General features: G+C 41.3%; 1 protein-coding gene and 1 long non-coding RNA gene across 2 annotated transcripts in view; one reads left to right on the forward strand and one right to left on the reverse strand.

The window, feature by feature from the left end:
• Nucleotides 1–667: 667 nt before the first annotated feature.
• On the reverse strand, nt 668–5,249 carry LOC311298810. The gene is made up of 3 exons (XR_014629000.1): nt 5,182–5,249; nt 2,234–2,489; nt 668–791 (listed from the first exon to the last, which is right to left on the reverse strand). It is a non-coding gene; the product is annotated as an uncharacterized lncRNA (long non-coding RNA).
• Nucleotides 5,250–5,476: 227 nt separating this feature from the next.
• klf7b (Kruppel like factor 7b) overlaps nt 5,477–19,289 on the forward strand; it is a 46,005-nt gene continuing 32,192 nt past the window's right edge. Inside the window, exon 1 of the mRNA XM_084422162.1 lies at nt 5,477–5,951. Within this exon, the coding sequence (XP_084278288.1) occupies nt 5,850–5,951 (102 nt within the window). The 5' untranslated portion in view covers nt 5,477–5,849. The remainder of the gene's footprint in view (nt 5,952–19,289) is intronic.

The raw sequence follows: 19,289 nt of genomic DNA on the forward strand, positions 1-19,289 counted from the left end.
GGGACAATTCCCACTAGTGATATAATTCCATTCCTACCTCAGTGTGACTCCTATGATCTCATGCTGCAACCTCTTACTTCTCCTCTGATTCCCCTTCCCGCACTCTGCCACGTAGGCGACCACGGCACTGCCAATTGGAGTTTGAGCTATACCGGAAAGAAAGTCCGGCGTCTCGCATGAAATCAACAATGACAAATTAATGTGCTCGTGAAACATCGCACGGCTCATGAAATGCAACTTTTAGTATCGTCTTATCTTCGTAAGCTTGTGTTGTCACAACTGAGCAAGCAGGACTCATCATAACTAAAAATGAGTCTGTGTTTGCCTTCCTGTTTCATCTCACTAACATTTATGTTATGCAGTGAGCGACTCCACTGTGTTGTGAGCTCGCAGCAGTAAGCGCCCGCTGTGCAAGAACACTTAAAAGGATGTCAGAAAGTCGAGTGTGATCACAGGTCACAGATGAGAGTGTGGAGGGCTGTGATGTAAGTGCTGGAGGCTGGGTGGGATGCCGTTGATGAGGGGTACTGGGTGAAGAGTGCCCCGGGGTCGGCTGGTAGGGGTCGCTCTGGGAGTCGGACTGACTGAACAGACAGGAGTGGCGCCAGGCTCTCCCCTGTGTGTGTGTGGAGCAGCAGGGTGCTGTAATGGTACAACCCTGTAGCTGCTAGGATCTGTGAGAATCCCAGTGACACGAGGGACCGCAGGGGAGGAGAGTCAGCCCCGTGTGTTTATGCAAACAGATCAGTTGCCATGACTATCCAAGCAGTGGCAGATTCACATGATGTCACCTTGGCGGAAACACAGAAACAGGGCTAATTTAGGACAATGCAAAGCAGGACTATCAACATAACACCCACAAATCAGAGACACTGGTAATGTCTTGGTTAAACACACTTTTTAAAAGAACAGTTCAATTTAAAAATACAATTCTAACATTGTTTTCTCACCCTCCAAACCCGCATGCCTTTTTCTTTCTTTCTTTCTCTCTTTCTTTAAACTGTCTCCTTTTATTTTCCAAGAACATTCATGCTACTCTTTTCCATTCAACAAAAGCATGACCAGCCTAGATACAAAAAAACACCATTAAAGTAATCCATATGACTAGTGTGTAGCATTCCAAGTCTTCTGAAGCCATAAGATAGCTCTTAAATTATTTAAGACTTAGCAATAACATTGTTCATTGATCTTGTAAATCCATTTCAATGCTTTGCAACCTTAAACGTTCAGTTTTCTAAGATGTTGTCTACATTGTTGTTGCAGATTCTGCCTGCAAATGTCACAGAGATAATGTAGACGGCCAACATAAATTAGGTTTTGCCAAAATCGCTAAAACAACTTGTAATAATCTTGAAATATCAGTTTGATTGTGATGAAAATAAAAACCAATCGGTGATGTTTTCCATGATATGTCATTTTCCAACAGTGCATTTCTGAGGCTATGCAGTTAGGCTATATAATAGCTGTGTAATTTCAGCTTGTTGCTAATTTTCTTTTTGAAAAGAAACATATATTTGTGAAGAAAAAATTAAATAAAAAACATTTAACAAAGAAATCTAACACAGCCAAAATAAAAAGGTATTACTTAGTATATTTATTTATTTATTGTTTTATATAATGCGCCAGTGAAAATGTTGCCAAGGCAAGTAAAAATGGAAAAGAATAATCATTTTAGAGTATTTTCTGGGAATAGTTAAAGAGCAGTGTGAGCATTATTCTTTTGTGTTCCACATAAGAAAAAGTCATGTGTTTTTTTGTGTGTGTGTTTTATTTTTTTATTTTTTTATTCACATTTTGGGGTGAACTGTCCTTTTCATTTCTGTGTATGAAGTCAAGAAGAGTCATTTCGTATGCTTAGACACAACTACATGTAAGATTCATGATATTACATGCAGTTGTGTCTAAGCATAACAAATTATTCCCCTTTTGACGTCATACAGCCTTTAAAATTTAACACTTCAGCCTCAACAGTAAATGTGTGAGGTAGGAACTGGGGCACCCTGAGTGTGTTTTATTCTGTGTCCATGGCCCAGTTTGGAAGTTGCAGGGTTTGCCCCGGGTCAGGGCTAGGCTCAGTGGGAACCAGCTGTTTCAGACTTGGTGAGACAGCGGGTTAGCCATAGGAGGGAGTGATGAGCCAGTCATCAGGGCTTACCCTGCCCAGCTGTGCCACCGAGCCTGGCAGACTCGCACCTGCCCTTAACCGGCCGCGCAATAACACCAAAGCACACACCTGCTTTTTCTTTCCAGCATCCTCAGTCCCTCGGTAGTGCGCTCTGGCCAATGAGGTAGAGGCAGGACTAAGCCATGTCCCCCCGGATCTGATCTGCTGTGTGCGTCTGCAGCTCAGGAAATCACATGCACTTCGACATTCAGCTGCAAATCTTTCAGTGTATATTTTTGATAGAGACAGGCTAGCGTGTCTTGTGGAGCAGCTTCCACCCCTCCATCCAACCCCCACTCAGGCTAATTCTCTCTGGCAGGGAGACCTGTAAAAATCAATAGGGAAAATGTCCTGAAACAGTCAATCTAGCAACCATCTGCCCCGGTACTCCACTGAGACAAAAACCAATGTCCCCTGGGAAAGTGACGGAAGAAACAGACAGCACAACGCGCATACAAACTCAATTACTCACTGCAACTAAAACACTCTTTCGCATTGCAAAACCAGGCTTACACTTTTCTACTGCCTGTCACTAATTGCAACTGAAGTAGTGTTTACAATTATCAAAACATTTTATTTGGTGTTTGTGACAACAAGGTTGATGCGCTTGCAGTTTCAAATTTCAAGCAATCTTTCTAACAAACTGTAGTTAACAAGAGCAGAATTAATTTAAAATGTTCATATTTTAAGTGAACAATAAACCTGTGTTTTGGCAGGTTGTTATGCTATCAAAACTTAATAACTGATTGAATGTAGCATTTGCTTTGATGATCAAACGTAATTAAATTATTCTTTATCAAGGCATTTTCTCTCACTCAGTCCACAAATTAATGTAATTGCCATATGTTACTAATTCATTTTAAAATGAAACTGTTCAATTTCCAATGTGATGGTGGCTGCTTCTATTAAAACAAAGAGGCAAAGTCAGTACTGTTGATTTGTCATCGTCCCCTTTAAAATACACCAAAAATACCAGATCCATACCAAAGAAAATCCGGTTTCCCTCTCCCTCTCCCTATCTCTATGTATGTGTAAAATGATATAGCCTATATATTGTATGTATACATACATACTCCCGGGCAAAAAACAAAACAAAAAAAATTGGCTAAACATTAGGCTTTAAATTGTCTTAACCTTAAAGTATTGGTCAGGAAATTAGCTAAATTTAAGCACATTTACTAATTAAAAAGCCATTGCTGTCTCAGAAAACCATCAAAGACAGAATTAAGTTTTTGGCAGAATTTGGGAAGTTAGTGATGAATCACAATGAAACACGAGTTGCATGGTGATGCTCCAGAGCGGTGTCTTCGAACGTCTGGTTAGAATATAATAATAAATGCATCTCTCCCACAGTGAAGCATGGTGGAAGAGACATTGTGTGGGGAGCCTTTTTAGCAGCTAGTATTGGTGAGCTGCTTCACCGTGAAAACTCATTTAAAGCTTTGGAGTAGAGGAGAATATTGCAGAATGGCTTGCTTTCAAAGGAAAAGTTATCAAAAGATGATCAGATGTTATTTTTCAACAAGACAATGCTCCTGCCCAAATTGCAAAGCCAACCAAGAAGTGGCTTGAGAAGAAGTCCATCAGGCTCATGTTTGGCCTGTTCAGAGTCCAGATTTGAACCATATAGTGAATATTTGGTCTCGCATTAAACTCAAACGAACTGGGAGACATTTTTCAACTACTCATGAACTGTTTGAAGCCATTAACATTGGTTGGAACAGCACTGACTTTTCTTCAAAAGCTGTCCACCAGTTTGCCCACACGGTTTAAATATTTTAGAAAACAAAATGGAAGGCTATGCCATGCTAAATTGCTCTATCTACAGTATTTGTGAAATTCTTGCTAATTGACCAGTGATTTGTAATCAAAATGGTAAAGACTAGGCTATTAAAAAACACAAAATATTTGGTCTATTTTTTGCCCAGGAGTGTGTATATATTTATATAAATGAAATATATATAGATGCATTGTACATAGTTGAGTTGTATATCGTCATGTATAAAGCTAAAATAAAATAAAAGATCTGACTTGTGAAGTATGTTATCCCACACTTGTATGTTCTGTCAGAATTCAACATCACAAGTCTGTTAATAGTTATATTTATATATATATTTTTTTTATATAATATTTTAATACACAAAACAATAATTGTCAAAATCTAGGATTCATCTGTGTAAATGAGACTTCAGAGAGAAAAAATAATTTTACAAAACAACAAAATAGATATTAATCTCCATGCTCTCAGTGTTGTCAATTTAAGATGGTTTATCCATATTTCAAAATAAATAAAGGATAGTGGTATACAGTCAGCTATTATCGGGGAAGAGGCTAGACAGTTGATCAGGAATGGGATAGAGAGATAGAGACAGAGAGAGAGATAGAGACAGAGAGAGAGAGAGAGAGAGAGAGAGAGCATGAGCCACAGATAGAGATAGACAGACGGATGGATGAATGAGTGGTCACTTATACAGGTTTGCCAGGGGCAACGGTCATTATTCAGAAACATTATTCTGTTTTAGGTTTCTGTTATATGGTTTTCTGGAATTAACAGCTTATAGAAGTGTTTCTGGCTTGCGAAAAACATCCTGAAGAGTCAATTACCCTTTACACAACAATAGCCAGATCAGTACTGCAAATCAATGCCATCAATTGCTGTAATAGTTGCAATTATAGATGCTCTTTGTGGTCATTTGTGCCATCAGAAGAGCTAAAACTCTAATTTCAAAGTGCTAAGCCTCTTATTTCAAAATTCAAATATTTAAAGTATCCCTCATCCTGTCTGTGAACCACTCAATCCTAGTGATTGTGGAACATCTGAGAGGATCTTCACAGAATTTTTTTTTTTTTTTTTTTTTTTTTTTTTAGCACTTGCCTGTGCCTCAATATTAGCCTATTACAGCACAACATCAATCTGTTTTTCTGAACAACTGTTTCCAACTTTATCGGCAGTTCTGTGGTTACCCGTGTACAATTTCCAACTGATATGACTTCATAAAGAGTTAGAATTGCCTCACGTTTCAACTGCAACTTCTACTTCTGTTTGTCGCGTTCTCCCTGGCCGTATGAGAGACGCCAGCGCGCTGCCGCTGCTATATAGCTCTCTAAAAATAGCTCACCTTTCACTGCCTTCTACGGCCCGATTGACAAGCGTCCAGAGCCAATCACGCTATATTATTCAAATTGTACTCCTCCTATTTGGCCATTTTAGCACCGCCTTACTTGGACGCCAGTGAGATCATCAACCCTATTTACCGTATATGGTCACGCACGGAATTGATTGACAACAAACCACGCCCCTCTAGTTCCCTTGGCTTCCTCTCGCTCGCGAGACAGCGAGCCCAGCAACTTGCCTTGGTGATCCACGGCATTCAAGATAAAGGCTACCTGGAATTTATAGCGCAAAAGAGACAGAGGCAATGCGGAAATAGGTGGACAGTTCATGTCACCGATTTTGCATCCCACTCCCAGGCTGAGGATCTGAGAGTTCGCGGGGATTGCAATTAAGTGACAAGAATTATTTTTATTTTTTTCCTTCCTTTTCCTCAAAGCGCTTAAATTACCAGCTTTGAACTACACTTCACTGAGGATTTGAAACATTCTTTTTGCGTTTGGCAGTGGGCTGAGAAGTAAAAATATACCAGAGGATCAAGCAACACTTTTTTTTCTTCTTGTGAGCATCAACATGGACGTGTTGGCAAATTACAGTATTTTTCAGGAACTTCAGCTGGTGCACGACACGGGCTACTTCTCGGCGATGCCATCGCTGGAGGAGAACTGGCAGCAGGTGAGAGTTTGCGCGTAACTATTGGACTGTTAGTTCGCATAAATAAGCCGTGCTTATTTGCGCACATGGATCTAATGCAAACATTCACAACTTCACAGTGCGCGCGTACGTCTAAACACGCTGTTTCCTTGTACAAATTATTACGTGTAGTGGTTTATAGTGATGACGAAAGCGCTGTTTTGCTGCTTTCATACTAAAGCATGTCTAGAACTCCGGGCTTTTTATTTATACGAGCGAAAGTGATCAATATTAGTTAGACGAATAATCTAGATATGCTTTAAGGAATGAGACGCATATTTAGTACACTTCTCTGTTGTATACTCAAAGCAAAACAGATGTCAATGACAGAAAAAGACACGAGATGATTCATGTGCATTATAGTCTACTTCTGACTGGATCTGACTGAATGGCGTTTTGTTAAGGCGCACGTAATGTGGCCAGAGAAAATAAGAGCTTGGCTAACAATAAGCGAATTGTTATTAAATAATGCATTCGTCTGTCAGATAACTTAGTGTTTTTCAGCCCGACGATATCAAGAGCAGTTCCCGATCTTCATGTATTATGTATTACCTCCGCCGCGAGGGTGCGCGCGTGAGTGGATGTGAGGAGAATGCATCCAAATCACCCACTCCTGAGAGCTGGTGTGCATCTGTATGACAATTTGCTGACTCTTGAAGGGGGAGAGGTAATCAATGATAATAGTGGTGTTTTACATTTTTATGGTATCCCACTTAAGCCTTCTGGAAAAGCTGGAGATGATGCACATACGTGCCACTGGAACATAGTCATGTTTTTAAGTGATGAGGTCTTAATGTGATCAATGCAAATCAATTGCTTTGTGTTCTTGGGCAATAATTGTTTTAGCAGCAAATATAGTAATAATAGCACCAGGATTTGGAAGTTTTATAAATTAAACGGCAGCAATTTAATGATAAGATTTATGATTTGAGGTTAGAAGGACTTCTGGTAATCGATGTGGCGACGGACGCCTCTGAACGCATGCACTGGCTGTATTCAGCTCATTGCAATTCCATGTGCTCAACTGCAGGGTAATGCAGTGAGTGGTTATTTATTGCTGATGTGTGAACTTGAAACATATCTCCCCCCACCAGCAATTCAACCGGCACGTCTAATACAAATATTACCTGGTAGCAAATGCAAATGCAGACGTATTGGCATGAGTATAGAAGGAAAATACAGGTCTGGCAATCTCTTCTCGAAGATTAGAACAGAGAAGAAATATGTTGTGCAGGAAGACAGACAGGTCTGGTTTATCTGCTAATTCTGGCATTAATTAACTTAAAGCATCATGGTCATATCAAATAATAGCATGCATGTGTACACAGGGCATTTATTCTCTGCCGTGTAAATTGACTGTCCAAGCATGGATCACAATATAGAAAAATATATATAAGACAATTTAAAGACAGAGAGAGTGAGTATCACCTCGCATCAGAAGAGAAGCGGAACAACCACATGGAATCAGAAAAAATAAAGTTGAATCTGATGGCAAGAAAATGAGCATGAAGAGAAAAAGGCCTATCTCTGTAGACAGGCTTTTTTCTTTGACTAACATCATAGTTAAAGTTTGATTCTTTTACAAGTTGTGATAGTTTTAAAGTGTAGCCCTAGATCTGCCAGTGCAAGGTAAACAGCACCCTTTGAGAAGGAGACAAGATGGATAGCTGTGCTCAGCCCCTTGCGAGTGGAGCATGAATCAGACCTTAATGGATGTGATATGGGTGAATTGAGTTTCAGAGCTCAGTCTTCGACCAGGGATGGGGCGCAAGGGTCACGGAGGGGAGAGTGACAGAGGTGATGTGCTCAGGGATGACGAGAGGTTGTCCACCGAACGTGCACTGCATCTATTCCCCACGAGGAACGCAAACTGCTGGCACTGTCTCCCCCAACTTGAACAAAGACGCTATCTTTCACTGTCAAGAAGAGACACAGAGGAGAGAGAAAAAACAGAGGGAAAAGACAGAGAGGGCGGCTTGCTGTAATCACAACTCGCCAACCTTTCTAAGGGTAGAGAAGGGAGGGATTATTTTGGCGATGACCCGCAAGCAAGGTTAATTCAAAGAGCGGCTGTTTGTGCAACAAGAGAGCCCCTGTTGGCTCTCACCCCCCTCCCCAAGCAGTGCCACCCAGTATGACTCTCAGAGCTCATCACTGGAGGCTGCAAGAGCAGGTGGAGTGGCCTGGGGAATGAGGCAGAGGCAGTAAACACCACCATTAGAGGCAGTCAAGGCAGCCTGGCCAATTAGTAAGGATCACCTAAGAGACGGGTTGGGGGGCTGAGTCTGTTTGTCTGCATCCATCCATCCATCTGTCCTCCATCAGCTAGCGCACCACGTGGGCCTTTGTTGGTGTGTCCTTCTCTGACAAGAAGGCCTTTTTGTGGGTCACAGCAAAAATGGGTCACTCTCTGTCTCTTTGTCTACAAAGTCTGGCAGACCTGTCCTTACTGCACTCTTCTTCTCATCGTCAAGCGTTTTGTTCCGAAAGTTTTAATTGCCATCAGTAACTCCAAATGACTTCATTCAAATTTCTGAAGCAGGGTCTAATTGTTGCGCACCCATCTCAAACCTAGGACTACTACTGTAAGTGTTGCAGTCTGAACCCATGATACTTGGCTGTCCTGATAATCCCAGCAAAACCTAAGACCTACTCTTTTTTCCCCCTGTTCTATCAATAGCTTTCATGCTAAAGGTTGAGAAAAAGAATCTGAGAAGTGGTGAACTTCTCAAAGCTCACTGGCAGCTGGAGGGCAGACGACTGACCCACAGAAACGCATCACAGTCAGTAGAACTGGAACACGTCTGAGCAGGGTCACGTAAGCCCCTGAGAGAAGCTGCAGGAAGCAGCTATCTGAGATGAAGGCAGTGCAGCGCTCAAACGTTGAGACTGGTCTGTCCCAGAGAAGCCCATTTTGACAAGATAATGAATCACACTGCATGCATATTCTGTGCTGTGAGTTTTTGCATTTCACAGCCCAGTAATTTTTCGAAACAAAGGGCTGGATCGTAAGGTCGGTGGATGGGGGTTGAGAAAGAGGCTACAAGATAACATTAAAAATGTATTTCAATTGTCAATAGTCAGGCTACGTCAGTGCTCCAAGTGGAGGTTCCACACCTGATTGCTGGAGCCTAACATCCTTGCACCTACGCTTTCTTGCTAATTCCCCCCTGCAGCCCATGGTGCAGGCAGTTGGCCTGCTTTAGCTTCCATCCATGCTTTTATCACATTCCTTCTCTATACACATTGAACTTGCTCCAGCTGAAGGCATTCAAACTTTCTCTGGGCAGTGAACACTGAAATGTGCATTATGTAATACCCTGAGGAACACAGCTGCTTTCTCACAGTGTATCTTCTGACAGCACAGACCTTTTCTGCTCTCTTTCTGCAATTGGCAAAGCTCCAGGACACCAAAGTAATGGCCAAACGCATTACCTTGTTGACGACACCAGAGAAAGCTCCCCTGAAGCTGTAGAGTGAGTGGTAACATTGCAATGTCTTCAGAGACCAAGATAATGTACTAAGCTCCTACTTACCTACTGGGAGACTTGCAGGTTTAGGCAAAGAAAGAAAGGTCCTTGTACACCCTCAAAGCTTTGTGCTGCATTTTAGATTCAAAAACCTGAATTTTGTCAGTGGTGATGTCCTCACTGACTGACCTTACTCTGAGGGAAACACCTTGGCATTCAACCTCAAACCTGTTCTGCCGGCCTCTCTTTGAAGTGTTAACAGGTCTATCAGTACATGCTGATGCTCAGGCATGCGTTGAAATATAAGGACTCCCACGTCAAGATAAATAAGCTGTCAAAAAGTTATCTTACACAGATATGCAGTGCATCTGTGGAGGCTTGGCTACTCTGACACATCCCTTCCCCTCCAACAGTTTTGACCTCACTGGCCCCTGCTGAACCAGTCAACAAGCTCCATTAGTCACTATGTTGTTGGTATACTTTTGACCCACAATGGAAAGTGCCTGTCACTCTGTGTGATCCTATTGCTGATTTTGAGTTTTATAACTTAATTGATCTCGTCAGCTGTTTGGTTTCCACTGGATTATCGACCGGCCCATATAATGGCAGGGATCGGCGAGCAGACTGCATTCATAAGTCACCACTGTGTTGGTATTAGTATGACATCATAAACCAACCCATTGTTCAGGGCATTTCCTGTACGCTGCCTCTGCCAGTGACTAGACAGGTCAAAATCAAGCACTGTCTGGGTTTAGTATAGACTGAATCACTGTCAAGTCATCGTCTGAGATTGCAAAAGAGTTGACTATTTTTCTTCATGCCTACCTATATCTCTCTAATGATTCAGATTTTATGGTGTGCAGTCGAAATGCACTTTAAAATTCTGTGTCAGACGAAAGCAATAATTTGGCATTTTAAAAAGTGTTATGTCAATCTTTAGTCAGACTAAAATCATATTAGTCAGATTTTTGAGAAGTTTTACTAACAGACCTGGATAATACAATTGTAGCTAAGCTTTGTTCAAGCATACATACAAGTTAATCTGACTATAATTTACCTCGGCTTTGTGCACTTGCTCCAAAGATGCAGGTGACATGCAACATGTACCCTTCAAATAGTAGGTTACACATTGTGTCATGTACCTGTATACTTGGACAAATTGAAACGACTACTATTCGACTTCACAAAAACCCACTGTACCTCAAATATAACTATAAACAATCTTAGTGACTACTGCAAAAGCGTAGCTCCCAGACACAGCAGATCACTCAGCCCCCAGACAGCTGACAGTAATTAGGCAGTAGTGAGGTGCAGCAGGGGTCTTTCATGTATAGGGCTGAACTAGGTTTCCCTTTGAAGTGGGGACCTTTCAGTCACATTCTCCTTTTACGTTTGAGTAAAGTTCATACTAAGCTTTAGCACAGGCTGCTTCTGATGCAACCTAGCAATTTTATGTTGAATTCCATCTCTTTGTTAAAAAAGCTGTAACCACGAGCATGCATGACAGGTCTGGGCAAACTAATAAATAACAAGCTGTGGAAATTATAGAGGAAAAAAAGCAATACCCGACTCGACTATTATTCTGTGATTTTGAGTTACTACATTAAAGTGAAACAGCTTTCACAAGATCATTAGCATTTGAAGCGCAGCCCTAGCTCACCTTCATATACACTGTGTGCCCTGTTTACCAAATATCGTTCACCATGAAATGTGGCAATTGCTCTATAATTTATTCTCAGCGCTAGAGGTAGATCAAAGACGGCATCAAACTGGCAGTTGGTAGGTTTTTGAACAGTCAAACATAGGTTTGGTGAAATGAGAAATTGGGGGATAATTAGCATCTCCAGAGAACACAAACTTCAGCAAACTCGAGGGCTGGAAAAATTATAAGAAATATATATAATAAAGTCATAAGTTAAACAATATTCCAGGATGTTTTTCCATTACAATGACTTGAAATGTGCAATGTCACAAGAGAAGACACTGCGGCATTTTTTTGCAAACACATGGTATGGTATAAAACCACAGAAGTGTATAGAAGGCACATAGTACGCAAACACAATCAGGAACATAAAATAGCTGAGGAAATAAGTATGAAAACAACAGTGCAAAAGTGATTAAAAGTAAGGAAATATACAACTATTATAAGCTGGGGGAGTTGAATATTAAGCTTTGGACTACATTTCAAGGAAGCATTGTAGTTTCCCTCAAGTTGAAGTCAAATATATCCCTCAGAAGCCCAAACCAGTGCATTAATGATGAGATCATGTAAATGAATGTTATGAGAAACGCTGAGCAATACTGATTATGTTAAACAGCCTATCCGTTTCCAGTAAGCACTGGAAGTGATCTCACTCTCGATCTGGCCATGCAAGCTCTGAGACGCTAATGGTCCATGCTTATCTTCACTGAGAGTGTCTGTTGTTTGTCTAACTGTGTGTCACCTACAGTACGGGCACAAGGAAATGTGTGGTCGCATATGCTGCCTAAGGAACTGCAGATGATTCACAGCATGCAGTTGATTCACAGATTCTACGGATGCATTCCAGAATTTTCTCCAGGAAACGTGTGTACATAAGCTATAGTTTCTGGGGTAGGCCTAAATGTTTATGATTTTTGACCCAATAGTAGTGCATGCTAAACTGAATATACCTACCCTCATCCATGCATTCAACATGCTAATTATCCCCATGCCTCTGAGTGATTGCTGATGGAGGTGGTATTGTTATGGAGGGATCAAGAGTTTTCAGGGGCCATGATTGAGTAGCTCTTGGATGGTGCAGACGGTGTGGGTCATTTGTCTGCCGTCTCTCGAGAGTCTTTCAGCCCATGGAGATGAGAAGTAGTACTAGGATGGACAGAGAGAGAAAAAGACAGAGAAAGATGAGTGTTTGGAATGCATCTTTATGCATGAGTCCTGTCGTCCCCCTTGGTCTCGATGGAGAGGCAGTTTAGCCACTCAAGGATTTGATTAACAGGCTGAGAGGAACCAGCCATTTTTCTCTAAGTGCAAGTGCACACACAGGCATACAAACTCCGACTAACAGCCTGCTGATCTCTCTCACACCACCCTGAAAAAAAAAAAAAAAACCCAAGGAGATTGGAAATCAATACTTTCCCTTTGCAAATGGTACCTCAATGCTGTTTGAGACGGCAGCACTCCTTTTTCTGCAAAAATGAGAGTTGCATAAACCAGGAGGGCATTTGGTATGAATAATAAATATGATATTTTGTGTATTCCAAACCAGCTATAAGTAGACCTGCAGAATGTCAAGGTAAAAATAAAGAAATGAAGAGAGAAAAGAGCAGAGGAGGAAAGTAAAGGATGTCTCATGTTTATTCAAGTGCTCCTGATGTGAGATTCAGCTCTGACGGTCCTGCACTCGTTCTAGCCTCTTGGCCTTCTGGAATTTCCCTGCACTGATATTGTCCAGATGGGAACGCGCAATAAGGCCAACCTAAGACTGCTGCCAGACTGTCTAATGTTCATATTCTTCAGCTAGCCAATGACAACTTTAAGCCACGTCATCTTGTTTTTGTTGTTGTTTTTTTTAAAGAAATTTGCCCTAAATAATACAAAAATACACTTAGAACCAAAAAAGCACATTATACAAAAAAACAACTGACAATAATTGAGAAGTCAGTCAGTGCAAACAAATCTTGTCACGTCACCTTGTTTGACATCACAGCACTAAAACGTACACAACCTACTCTATCATGTACACATCACAGTTCTTTGTATCCAGATGTAAAATTCAATTTAATTCACATTTATTTGTATAGCGCTTTTCACTATACATATCGTTTCAAAGCAGCTTTACAGAAAATCCATGTGTCTTCATTACAATTTAAAGTGATCTGTTATCAGAGGTGACTGTGTCTTCCCATTGATATCAAATTGGCATTTTTTTAGCATGCAGATGTTGTAGCAACACTACTGGTTAATCTGAATCATATAATACATTTCCTCTTGAGTAATTTGGAGTCTTCTGTCTAGTGGAGATTGTGATTTCATATTGGGTTTCAGAGTGGCAGGAAGCTCAGGTCTGAATCACCAAACACCTGTTGTCAAGCTGCCAAACAGGAGTGGTGAGCTCATTGTTTGTTTTGGTGGTGGTGACATAGACACAATAAGGACACAGGTCACAAGACCCATTAAAACACAATGACCAACAACAGGTACTTTTCCACTAGGTATAACGTGCATTTAGGTTGTGTTTTGTGACCTTGAAACAACTTGAAGTAAAATTTTGTGAATTAATACACTGGCTGGGCTCGTTGATAATTTGATGTAAGTTTATTAAAGTGCAAAGGGATATATTGGGGTTTGTTTTGTTGGAATGTCACAGAGATTTTGATTAATATTATATTTTGATTAATAACTATACTTCTGTAGTTCTGATCAATCATACTGCACACTTACCAACTGATGTATACTTGACTGGGCCTTAGCAGATCTGTGGAAGCAGCATCTAAAACAACACAATAATAATATTTAGAAATTTTACAATCCAATTCAATCACACGGATACCTTTTAATAAAATATGTATTAATTTGGAACAATGCAGTCCATGAAAAAACATCTCTCATCTGTGTAGAAGCACTTGTCTGTTGTGATTATTGATATGATTCTCAAAAGTGCTAAATCCAGTGTTTCTGAAAGGAAATCAAGCTCAAAGACTATAAAGGCAAACAGAATAATAATCCCAGAATAATGCTCTCTTTTGTGCACAGACAGAAAAGTGTAGTAAAATGTAGTAGACGTATTCTCATGGTAGGCTGTAGGCTATGCAAGAGTCTTATAGATGCAAAGAGACATTAAAGTTGCAATCAGACATTTGAAATAAAACATGGAAAAATATCAATTTAAAATAAATGTTAATAATTTAAATTTCTTGAGGGAACTGAGGGTATCACAGTTTGAGAACCACTGTAGCCTATTATACCCAGCTTGCCTTTTTAATTTGGACTGAACTATATAGTTTCTGTATTGTGTGGGTTATAGAAAACAGAAAATATCATTAACACAATGAAAAAAAAATAGAAGTCAATGGAAAGTTGACCATGAAGTCCCACCATGATAGAAAAACAAACATCTGTGTGTGAGTGCATATTTGCATATCGTCTCTCTCTGATGGTCACATGATCTGGCATCACTCTAGCCTCCTGTTGTGCCAGTCCAGTTTCACTATACTATATATATTCCTCTCGTTCATTCTCTCTCGCTCTCTTACCCATTTTGACCCTGTCTGCGGTTGACCTTTTAAAGCACAGCCACTGATTACAGGACATTTTGCATGATGTGGTCTGTTCAAATGTGAAAAATCCTACGCATATCTGGATTCATAGAGTTGTATGTCCAAAATAGAAGGCATGTCAATTTATAGCACGATCATCATATTATGCACTTGAGATATTTTATGCAAAATAATGAATAGTATTAAAATAGGAAAGCAGTACAACCACGTCTCTGTGATGCAATCTGTTCATATGGAGGTCAAAGCAGGTGGATGCCTCTTATGTTGAGAGGTGTGCAGGCAGGATTGGCGTACATCACCCTCACAGAGCCCTCCACCTAACTAACAGCTCTGCTCAGTAATTACATGGGGAGAAAATAAAAAGGGCAGATGCCCCCCTGGCACCGGGCACACAACCGGTGTGTGTTCAACCTGGCGGTGTGGAAGAGCATACTGCTAATACACTAGAGAGCTGATTTTGAGCACAGTTCAGAAGGCAGGACCGCCCCATCAAGCACACACAAAGAATGTTTGCGGTTCTGCTCTTCGAAAGCAAGTTTCGAAGTGTGCTGTTACCACTTCCTCCCCAATCGTTGCCAATTCAGTGGAGGAAACCAAGCCCTTGTTTACTGACGGGATTCTCTACTATCGCCCACCCCCCACCCCCCACCCGCAGGCCTCCCTTTCCTTCCCCCTGCCCCAAAAGTTGCTCCCTCCACATGGACAACTGCCAACATCCTCTCCATTCATCAACCCAACAGCCGTACTGTTACAGTTATACTGGTTACAGCCCCTTGTGATGGTTGCTAAGCTGGTGCAAGTACCATATTGTGTAAGCTTTATTTTAAGCCTTTTATTTTAGGCAGGCCAGACCTTCTGTAAATTGTGCCAGGTGCCATACTGTATACCTGATATAGCTCTGGCTAAGGATCTGCATTGCTCTGCTTGTTTCTCCTTGAGGCGGCTCTGAGCTGCTCTGCTGTGAGACCCACCTGTTCACATTTGCTGGCATGCTTCGCTTTTCCACCAAACTCAAACAAAAGCTGAATCCTAATAAAGCTGAGTAAAATTTGTAACGGGTAGTTGTTAGATAAAGTTAATAAGAAATAAAGTCAAATTGTGAGATTATATAGTTGTTATTGTGAAACCTAAAATCGCAGTGTGAGAAATGAAGTCAGGTCATAAGTAAGTCTCAATTAGTATAAACAATACCAAACAAAGGTTTAGGGTCAGCAAAAAAGCAATACCTTTGTTCAAAGAAATGTTGTCTTAAATTCACAAAAAAAAAAAAATATATATATATATATATATTATATTATATTATATTATTTATATATATACACACACACACACACACACACACACACACACACACACACACACACACACACACACATTACATAGCTTCCCAATTGCTCTTATTATTCCTCTTGTATTAAAATATTGCTCATCTTGAAAGGTGTAATGTTTATAAATCTTTCTTAAATTGGAGCTGCCCTAACAAACACAATTCTCCCCACCATGTCCACACTACACTCAAATGCGCTTTCGTCCTGAACGTTGTGCAGTGCGAGTTCTGCTGAGTGGTTTTGGGGAAGGAGTTTGTTATGGCTCAGTTAAATGGGTCATGTGCTGAGGACCAGCGACCTTGGAGCATTTGTCCTGCTCATTGAGACATTCAGCCTTCTCCCTTTGTTTTGCACAGACAGAGACCCACTTTCAACCATTTGCTCCTAAATCCTAATCATTGCAACATAATTTATTAAAAAAAAATTGGCTGTAATAACCATTTTTTTGTGTGTTTTTGGTGGAGTTACCAGGTTCTTTTAGCACCGCTTTCTCAAAGCACCTGGATGTTCTGACAACGCAGTGGGTGCGAACGCATTGGAATAGAAGTGCAAAAATGACAATGATTGTAAGGTGTTTGCAGTCAAGAACGTAAAGTCTGCCTTCTCTGAAGGCGAGGCTGAGCCAGTGTACAGCTATGTGGGTCGGCTGCTATTTTAATCTGTAATGTTGCCGGGAATACCTGAGGGAACAGCCCGGCTCTGTTGGAATGGGGGCTTGTCTGTGTGCAAGTGCCAGTTTTTGTGTGTATGCATAGGTATGGCGGGTTGCAGCGTGCAGATCAGAAAGGTTGTTTAAAGATTTGCGTTAGTATAAGAGATGCCTACTGGGCACCTCTCTTAGGTTCAGTGGAGCAGGCGGCATATAAGTGGGCTTTTAAGCATGGGCCACTGCACCAGGCAAACCCAGCAGAGACTAGCCAGCACACGTGAACGCATCACACTGGCACTCCTGCTCTTACGGTACCCTCCCCCCTCAGGCGATCCTCAAACAGGCCAACAGCTCAATTGTATATTTTGAGTGCCTGTGACTCATCTCTTGCGCTACAATATTCAGGATGAGATCACCCACTTTGTCAAATGCAAAGTGCTAAATGTGCCCGACTGCACTGTAGATTCCAGTAAAATGATGAGGTAATGCCTGAGATCCATCATGGAGTCACTACCTCGTCCTAGCAATGATGCTGTCATTGCGTTCGTGACCTTGTGATAATCAGCAATGGTTTGGGGAATTTTTGCAAGGTGGTGCCAGAGCTCCCGTGCTGGGCTCCCTGCAGTGCAGACAGGTGTGGCGGCAGCAGGAGCACCTGCCGTTCAGCCGTCCCACCATGTCTGCAAGCCCGGTGGCTTCAAAGCATGGTTGTCCCAGAGAGAAAAACTCAGCACAGTCAAGTGCAACTTTGCATGCCCACATACACCATGCACACTTGGCAAAGGTCTCCCTCTCTGCAGCTTCCATTGTAGTCAGGAATTAATAGACTGCAAAGGCATTCATCAAGTCCCAGTTAGGTTTCCTTTTATGTCACTGTAGCAGTCTTGTCAGATGCTGGTAATTGGGTTCAAAGTGCCATCACAGTAAAAGGCTGTGTGGGAGTGAGTCAGAAGGGGCGGGCCCTCGCCGTCTCAGGTGACCTCACTCTCGGCCCAGCTGCTCCAGAGTGCAGGGAGTAGGGAGGGAGGAGGTGGGGGATGAGGTCATTCTTTTGCTGGGAGTGTGTGGGCTGGATTTGCGTAGGTGTCTTTGTGTGCGTGTCTGCATGCATGAACGATAGACGTTGGAAGAGATAAGGCTGGAGATTTTGGAGTGGACTTCTTGACATTGAAAAAAAAAGAGAGAAACAAATGAAATGCTAAATGAAAAGCTTAGGGTCTGATATCCGTCAGCGACACATAAAGAATAAGGAAAATGAAAAACCTTTTTAAAAATCGAATTAAGTCTTTGTATTCATGTTGGTTTCATATTTTTAGAAATCTCAGTTTATTTACAAATTTCAAGAAAAGCTTAGGGGCATAGTGTGTGTGTGTGTGTGTGTGTGTATCATGAATAATTGATTCATAAATATCATTACATTTTGGGTAAGTCACATCTAATTATATTTTACAACCTGAACTAATCGCCTTGTTATATAAAAGGTCAAATAATCATATATTTAAATTTTATAAAAAAAATATATTTATGCAGAAAATATACCAAAATGAAAAACAAAACCGCGCTCATATAAGAGGACAAAAATGACAACACTGACCCATATTGCTCATACTGCAAAAGGTGCATTGCAAAGTCCATTTAAAAATAAATAAATAGATAGATAAAGACACTAGTTTCACCCACACAGGGGATTTCATCAGGACATTGTTTCGTCGCAAAAATTCGCCGCCGTCCACTGCTCCTCACAATAAAAGCTTTATGCATCAGTTCATGATCAAATGCTCCCTCCCACCTCACTTCATTTATGGCTGACTGGCAGAGTGGCAGGGCTTTGTGTCTGTTGTAAGAGAGATGAGCTGGGCTGATAGCCACGTGGAGAAAACAGGACAGCCCACAAGGATTGAGACGTCACAACACAGGGGCGGCTTGCCATTGCGTATTCCAAGCACGCACGGGAGCGCTATCAGATCATAGGAGGTATTGGTGAAACAGACATCTGATTCGAGGTGTCTATGATCGATGCCAGCATTTTAAAAGCTAAGAGAGGCTATTGTTTCATTGTAAATCCTCCCGTACACGTCGGTAATGAGACATCTAGATGGAAAGGACAATTTCTCTGCTAGCATGTAACAAAGTCATAGAAGGTTCTCTGAGAGATTGCTTTTGCGATTTTTATTGCAGTCGTCAAAGCTCTAACTCTCCTCTCATGACAGACGACATCCTCATCACTCCAGCTTACATACTTCGGAAGCATCCAGCAAATAGCAATACTGTGATTTTCGTAAACATCCCCAGAGATGGGCTTTCAAAGACAGGATTTGTGTTTACCTTCCTCGTACAAGAAAGCAGGAGGCAGAGAGACAAGAAAAGAGCAAAGGAGTTTGTTGTCCCATAAAATACCAAATACCAGTTGTGCAGAGTCTGTGTAATTACCACACTGCAGGATAATTATAAAGAGGACAGATTCAGGGATGAAAAAGCCATTTACGTGCACTTAAGTGAGCGATGGCAATTAACTGGGATGCCTATCCCGGTACTGAGAAATTGGGATGGAAATCCTCGCAGTCAGTTATCACACAAACCAGAAACGACCGGCCTTCTCCTATCTCTTGGAGGT

This window comes from Rutilus rutilus (genome assembly GCF_951802725.1).
Source record: "Rutilus rutilus genome assembly, chromosome: 10".
NCBI classification, from domain to species: Eukaryota; Metazoa; Chordata; class Actinopteri; order Cypriniformes; family Leuciscidae; genus Rutilus; species Rutilus rutilus.